The 8,278-nt window shown below is 44.8% G+C and overlaps 1 protein-coding gene across 1 annotated transcript; it reads right to left on the reverse strand.

The window, feature by feature from the left end:
• Positions 1-987: 987 nt before the first annotated feature.
• Positions 988-8,029, reverse strand: Gpx7 (glutathione peroxidase 7). Its single transcript, XM_076841313.2, has 3 exons — positions 7,854-8,029; positions 2,690-2,951; positions 988-1,617 (listed from the first exon to the last, which is right to left on the reverse strand). The coding sequence occupies exons 1-3, from the start codon at positions 7,986-7,988 to the stop codon at positions 1,454-1,456; spliced, it is 561 nt and encodes a 186-aa protein (XP_076697428.2). The 5' UTR covers positions 7,989-8,029; the 3' UTR covers positions 988-1,453.
• Positions 8,030-8,278: the final 249 nt, after the last annotated feature.

An 8,278-nucleotide genomic window follows, 5' to 3' on the forward strand; every position in this document is an offset into this window, starting at 1 on the left:
CATTTAGATTTGTACCATTACCAGACCCATTTTGATAAACATATGGGTTATATTCAAAATTTCACTCTTATGGATGATATACATACATAGTATTGTTTATATGTACATATACACAGTTTCAGAGTCTTTTAGAAGAGAAAATGATAAAGCAAAGGATACAAAGATTTTGTTTTAAAAGATATTTCCAGTCAGATGCAGTGGTGGACACTTGTAATCCCAGCTACTTGGAAGGCTGAGGTAGGAGAATCACAAGTTTGAGGGTAGTGTGGGCAACTTAGTGAAACCTGTCTCCAAATAAAAAATAAAAAAAGGGCTGGTAGATGTAGCTCAATGATAAAGCACTTCTAGGTTTAATCCTCTGTACCAAGGGGGTAAAATAAAAGATTAACACCAAAACAACCTTGTTCCATTTTGTTGTCCTATCAACAGTTTCTATGAATGCCCATTTCCCTATATCCTTACCAAAAATGAGTATTATCATTTCAAAAATCTTTCCAACTTAAAAAATCTGAATATCTTTTCATGTCCTCATTGGGTATTTGTATTCTTTTGTGAATTACCTATTTATATCCTTTGCTTTTGTTGTTGTTGTAGTATAAATTTGGTCTATAAATTTTTGGGGGGGGCAATACTGATTAGCTTGATTAAAAAAAAAAAAAAAAAAGTCTGGAAGTTTTTGTACCAAATTGCTGACAGTGTTTATTTCCAAGGTGTGAGGTTATAGAAAATGAGGGGGAGACTTTAACTTTTATTTTAATTATCCTTATTTTTGGATTTTTACGAGGTATTTGCTTTCTTTCTTTCTTTTTTGTTTTTTGTTTTTTTAGGTTCTGAGGATTGAACCCAGAGCTTCACATGTGATGTCAGGCAAGTGATCTGCCACTAAGCTACATCCCCAGTCCAGAGACTTCTGTAATTAATAATAATAATAATACACAAAGGAAAACAAAAAAATAAATGTTTGATCTAGATTTCTATTGGGTGGAAATTTATGTTGGGTATAAGTTTTTATTAACCACAAGTTATTTTTTGGTTTATATGCAAAAAACACACCACATTTTATTGAATGCCTCCTATTTGGCTGGCACTGCCCAAGGCACTTTCCCAGGTGCTCCATCCTAATCCTCACAACAGCCCTGTGAGGTAGGAACTGGCCCCATTTTCCAGAGTCCTGAGAGGGTAGATTATTGCCAGATATGCTTCTACTTGCCATGTGTCTTCATTGACTAGTGATTCACTACCAAGAGCTCTTCTTGGCCAGGAGTTCCTTCTGGTGGCTCTATGATTCAAAAAATACTAGAATTTTCCCCTTCTAAGAATGAAAGGGGAGGTGGGATAAGAATGATGGAAAGAGAATCAGTGAGTCTCTTCCTTTGAAGCACCATTTGAGTTTGCTTTGGTCACTTATACACAGGTAGGTGGGACAGGGTTGGTGGGAGAAGAGACAAGGTGGTTATAAATCTTCTCGCTTCTGCAGGATGAGCTTCCTCACCAGTGCCATGATCTGAGGCCTGATCTCCTCCACTGACACAGTTGGGTCCCAAGCCCCTACTACCTTTCCATCTGGGGCCACCAGATACTTCCAGAAGTTCCAGGTGGGCTCCTTCCCAGAAGTTTCTAGAGAAAAAGGAAGAAGGTGAACAAAATGTGCTTCTTTGTGTATCCTCTCCTGGAATTCCACTGGCTAGCTGAATAATCAGGGGTCCCTTTGCCTTCCTAACCCTCAACCTCCTGGGTCTAGTTGCATCAGAATCATTGGAAGGTTTGGGGGCACTGCTTCAGTAGGTCTCAGGCTTACGCAATTTTAACATCTCCTTTGGTGCTTCTAAAAGCAAGGTCAGATTTGATCTATGATCATGGGAACTGGGAAAGAACTAACAAAAACACACAGAAGAAAAGCAAACACTGGAATTGACTGGAGAAGCAAAACATAAACCAGCCTTGGTAAAGGACATTTTGTTTGCTTTACTATTGCTGCTTATTTACTCCTACAGGTAAGTAGGTAGTGGGGTTATGGTGAAAGATACAAAGAAACCAGAAATGTTGAATGAAGGAAAGCAAAAATGGAACCCCCAAGGGAAGAAAAAGGCCTGAGGGAAGAAACAGGTTCATAATGACAAGCTTGGTCCACGACCCCATTTTGTGGCTCTGAGGTTTCTAGGGATAGAGAAGGGATATACTCTGAAACATTCACATCTGGTAGTTTATTTAGCTCAGAAGGTTTCTCTTCCATGGTCTACAGACTTTGCCTCTGGCTCAGGGCTGGAAATGCCTGTCAGCCATCTTGGTCAGCCTTCTCCAAGTATGTGGTGTCCCCTGTGAGTGCCCTGGTTTCTCCTCTTCAGTCCATAAACTCAACTAATCCACATGAACTAAAGTGTAAGGGCCAATCTCCTTCTAGGAGCCTATTTATGTGAAAATAGAAACCCAGAGAAGTCCTTAGGAGTCACCCTGAGGAAGAACTGCAAGGCACTAGGTATGGAGATATTCTTAGGCAGGAATCCCCCCAAGGTTGGCCCTCCCCACTTTACTTAATGATTAGTACTAGAATAAAATATCAATCCACCTGAGAGGGTCAGGGAGGGAAAGGGGCCCCAGATTACCCAGCTAGCCAGTGGCTTCTGCTGCCCAGGGAGCCATGGCTTCAGCCACCTGAGGGAAGGGGAAGGCAAGAAGGGATAGGACTCACCAGTTAAGTACTTGAAGGCAGGGTGGGCACCAGTGCCAGTGACTGCAATCTTGCTAAACATGGGGAAAGAGACACTATAGGTGTGACGAACAAAGCTCTCAATCTCTCCATTGCTGTCTGGCTCTTGTTGGCCAAACTGGTTGCAGGGAAAGGCAAGCACATTGAAGTGATGGGGACCCAAGTCCCGCTGTAGCTGCTGCAGGGCTCGATAGTGCTGGTCTGTGAAGCCACACTCACTAGCCACATTTACCACTAGGGACACCTGGATGGCAAAAAGAAAACAAAACAAAGCTCATGCATATACACAACTCAGTGAAAGGAATGCACTTAGACTTGCCCCAACATGCTCACATATGAGACTCCCCCAACAATTAATGTCCCCTCATATATACAAGAACACTATGGGGGGGGGGGTTGGAACTCAGTGGTAGAATGTGTGTCTAGAATGTGTGCAGCTTTGATTTTGATCCTCAGCACCACAAACAAAAACAAGAACCCCACTGTGTACATATGTATCCCATTTTGTCCCCTCCCCTCCAGCAAACACAAACCTTTTTCTTTGATCACTAGACTAATCCCTAATTTTATTAAAAGCTTAGGCAATAAGTATGTACACAGTATACATATTTATGTGTATGTATCTCACATATACATGTACATAAGCACACACAGGCACATAAGAAACAAGCATGCATGAGTTTACAGATATGTGTACGCACAGATGAACATGTGTGGGTATAAGTACACAATAAACATATAAATGGGTTCACACATGCCCTACCATAAAAACATATATTAGCAAATAGTGCACATACTCTCAAATACAGCACAAAGTCACACACACACTGGTGAGCACAATTGGGAGGTGATGTGGGAGAGTAGAAAGGCACACCTGGGTTCAATTTTTGGCTCAGTCAGCTAGCATTCAACACTCTACACTGTAGTTGCCTGCATGTTTTGGCTTCTCTTCTAGAATGGAAACCTGCTGAGGACAGGAGCTAAGTCCACTTCATCTCTGGGTTAGCGTATGAAAAAGCCTCAGTAAGTGTCTGCCGAATAAGTAAATGTGCACACACACATAAACACCTGAATGGTACAGAGACAGATATAAGTTTCCCGGATAAAAAGACCATTGGAGGGCTGAGGTTGTGGCTCAGTGGTAGAGGGCCCTCCTAGCACAGGAGAGGCACTGGATTGGATCCTCAGCACCACATAAAAATAAATAAATAAAGATATTGTGTCCGTCTACAACTTGAAAAAATATTTTTAAAAAAGACCCCTGGAGGGCTGGGGTTGTAGCTCAAGTGGTACAGCATTTGCCTCCCATGTGTGAGACACTGGGTTCGATTCTCAGCACTACATATAAATAAATAAATGAATAAAAGGCCCATGGACAACTAAAAAAAAAAAAAGAACCTTGGATCACAGGGCAATCCCATTTTTATCCCCTCCCCTCCAGGGAACAAATACATCTTTCTTTGATCACTAAATGTGTCAGTCAACTTTTTCACTGCTGTGACCTAACAAGAACAATTTTAGAGGAGAAAAAGTGTTTTTGGAGCTCACAGTTTCAGAGGTCTCTGTCCATAGATAACTGGCTCTGTTGCTCCAGACTGGAGGTGAGGCAGAACTTCATGGTGGAAGGGTGTAGCAGAGGAAAGCAGCTCTGGAGATGGCACCAGGAAGCAAAGAGACTACTCCACTCACCAGAGACAAAATATATCCCCCAAGGTCATGTTCCCAGTAATTTATCTCTTTCAGCCACACCCTACCTGCCTACAGTCACCACCCTGTTAATCCATTCAAGTGGATTAATGCACTGATTAGGTTAAGGCTCTCCTAACTCAATTTCACCTCTAAACTTCTTACATTTTCTCACACTTAAGCTTTTGGGGGACACCTCATATTTAAATCCTAATAATGACTAATCCCTATTTTTATTAAATGCTTAGGCAATAAATATTAAAGCTGGTAACTGGAGATTCAACCCAGAGCCTGGCACATGCCTCGAACATGCTAGGCAAGTGCTCTACCTCTAAGCTACATCCCCAGCCCCCACTGGCTGCTTTTTCAGAAGAGCTTGGATTATACCAGCTAGCCCCATAAAGCGGATCCCCTCCCAGGGGGCAGTCTGGAGCACTGGATAAGCACAGGCACAAATTGCTCAGGCTAGATAGGGTTTCTCAACCTCAGCACTATTGGCATTGTGGGGCCAGATAATCCTTTGTAGTGGGGTGGGAGGGGCGTTCTGTTCATTGTAGAATGTTTGATAATATCCCTGGCCTCCACTTATTAGATGCCTAGTCTTGACCATCAAAAATATTTCCTTACTATGCAAAATGTTCTTGTGGGAAGCAAAATCACCCCCAGTTGAAACCTTTGGTCTAAATGACTGAAACACTGAGTAATAACTCTCTCCCTTGCTTCCACCAAATGAGGAAGGACCAATTCCCTGGGACCATAAATTATATGAACTCTTGTTTGAGATCAACACAGGTTATACTCTACCTGGGATGGTGAGAAACTGGGACTCTTAAACTCCCTTCCACAGTTAGGAGTTTCCCATATTCTTCCCTGATGGATCCCCAAATAATGAGGGTATTAAAGGTTGCTTTTTAAAAAATATTTTTTTAGCTGTAGATGGACAAAATACCTTTATTTTTATTTATTTATTTTTAAATGGTGCTGAGGATCGAACCTAGTGCCTCATGCATGCAAGGCAAGCGCTCTACCACTAAGCTACAAAGCCAGCCCAGGTTGCTTATTTTTAACCCATACCATGTATATCTGCTACTCTTTTGGAAGTGGCAGTTTCTAGTTTGATGACCTGAAACCAAAAAGCTAAATCTTCAGAGACCAAACCACAGACAAACACACCCAAATACACAGATAATTTACATATGTGTATATATATATATATATATATATATATATATATATATATGAGCACAAGTACAGACTCAGATATATACATAGAAGCAAGCAAACAAATAAACCATTCATACACATATACAGTTAGGCCTTCAGGTACATAATCCCACACAGGAAGCAAGCACATTCCCAAGAAGTCATTCATCCATACTCAACACTGGTCTAAATAACAGTGGCGCAGTTAGCCTGAGGGCATAAACCATGTTACTCTTGCTCATGGACACTACCAGGGCTGGATTTGGTGCCAGGTATGCAGTAGGAGCCAGTAAATGTTTGCAGATGAATGAATGAGCATATTGCCCAAACAGCAACATGTGAGGATAATGCATAATACCATTTACAGCTTTACCGGACTGATGGTTCCCTGGTTTCCCTCTAAATTTAGCAATTAAGGGCATGGACTCTGAAATTGGACTGCCTAGGTTCAATTTCTAACTCTACGCCTTAGAAGCCATGAACTCTGGCTCTATTTTGGTCTCAGCCGTTATTACTATTATTTGAAATTATCTTGTTCATTTCTCAGTTCCTTGTTTGTAGTCTCTTTCTTCCCCATATCCACTCTAATGAAGCAGAAACTTGCCTGTTTTGTTTGCCCCAGTAACCCCAGAAGCTGGCCTACTACCTAGTACCTACTAGGTGCTGAATAATGCACAATGAATAAATTAGTAGCAGAGCTGGTCTGGTGCCAAATCAGGGAAGCTGTGAGCTGTACTGGAGAGATGGGGAGGCCTGAACAGGAATGGGCAATGGTCTTATCTGCTCTTGCCTTGTCTCCTGGATGAGATTTCTGCTGAGATCCACCAGTACAGGTACAGAGCACTCTACAGTTTACAAAGTGCTTCCACACTTTCATTGCATCTAAAACTTAATAGCACCTTGTAGGGCAGTCAAGACAGGGGCTACTGCCTCCAGGACCTTCAGCATACTTGAGAATTTCAAGGCTTAAGGAGTACTTTTGTTATTAAAAATAGTCTTGTTCTCCATCCAAACATGAATGATGGGACCACATGTTCATTAGAGTCCAATTTCCATTTTTTCACACCAGGACCCCCAGGCCCATCCTGAGGCAGACTTAGGGGTTCTTGTTCAACACGGTATAATGTCTTCACCTCTGGGTATAGTCTTCAAAGCCCACTTGACCCCTTAGATTGCCTCTTTTACCCTTCTCAGCCTCTGACTTAAACTCAGGCACAACTGCTTGAAAGCCTCCCCACCCCTCCCCAACCCTTCTTGCTGTTTGCTAAGGAGTTCTGACTTGGGCAGTTCTCTTTGTTTGGAATGCTCTTCTCAGGCTAGATAAAATCCACTTTTTTTGGGGGGGGGGCGGTTGGAGTACCGGAAGTTGAACCCAGGGGCACTTAACTACTGAGCTACATCCCTAGTCCTTTTGATTTTTAAGTTTGAGGCAGGGTCTCACTAAGTTGCTTAGGGCCTCGCTAAATTGCTGAGGCTGAACTCAAACTTTCCATCCTCTTGCCTCAGACTCCCCGAGTCGCTGGGATTACAGGTGTGTGCTGGTTTAAAATCCACTCTTATTTCAAAGATTCAATCAACACACAATTCTTCTCTGAAGTCATCTTTAAGCCAAGATTCCCTCTTAGTAAAGAGAGGCGAGTTCGCCCAGGATTAGTATCTCAACCTAAACTGCCTTCTGGGTCGGCCTACAGCCTAACACAGATGGAGCGGGTAGATGGGGTTCCCTTCCAGGCTAGGTCGATTTTTAGTGCTGTGCAGCCCTGTGCAAATGCCTTTCCTCTCTGGACCGCGGGTTCTCGTAGGGATCCCGTGCATTTTAAATAACGCCCTTTGCACTGCACATTCATCTTCACAGTGTTCTCGTTAGATTGTGCATCAGCAACTCCCTCTCTGGAAGCAGAAACTGGGGTTGGGAGAGGCAAAGGCGGCACGATGCTAGGGTTACTTTTTCTACTCGCAAGAAATAAAGCCTGGGCCGGGGCACCCACCTTCCTAAGGAGGTTGCGACCCGGGTGCCCAAAGGCAGTGGGTGCGCAGGCGGCGCGGCTTTCAGTGCGCGCCAGGGCCGTGCCACGTAGTCGCGGGACACTGAGGGCAAAGGTCTGGGAGCAGCGCAGCGCCTGGGCCGGGGGAATGCCGCAGGCGGGGTGAGAAGCCGGCGCCCCGGAGCGGAGCCACCCCGCACCCCGCAGGTCGTGGGTCGCCCATCCGGCCCTGCCAGGGCGGCGCCCAGGCCCCGCGTCCCCCGCTCACTCACCGAGCCGCGGTACTTCTCCAGCGACACCAGTTTGCCCCGGATGTTGACCGCCTTGAAGTCATAGAAGTCCTGCTCCCGCTGCGCGCAGGCCGAGGCCCACAGGAGCAGCCACGCCGCCGCCACGGCAGCCACCATGACTCGCTTCCGAGGTGGCGGCTTTGCGAGGGCAAAGACGAGGCGGGGGACCCGGCGATGGGGGGCGGGAAGAGGCGGCCCGCGAGGCAGGACGCGCCCCTTCCCGTTCTCTGCAGGCGTCGGCGCGCGGAACTCAGGACCTCAGTTTCCCTAGCTGTTCTGAGGGAGAAGCCGGCCCCGATCCCCGAGCCGTGGTTTCAGGATTCTGACCCCTGAGACCAGAATTCGCTTTAGTGAGCGTTCCCTCTTGTTCCAGGATTTGGAAGAAAAGGAGACCAAAAAAAAAAAAA

Source organism: Callospermophilus lateralis, chromosome 7 (assembly GCF_048772815.1).
Source record: "Callospermophilus lateralis isolate mCalLat2 chromosome 7, mCalLat2.hap1, whole genome shotgun sequence".
In the NCBI taxonomy this organism is placed as follows: domain Eukaryota; kingdom Metazoa; phylum Chordata; class Mammalia; order Rodentia; family Sciuridae; genus Callospermophilus; species Callospermophilus lateralis.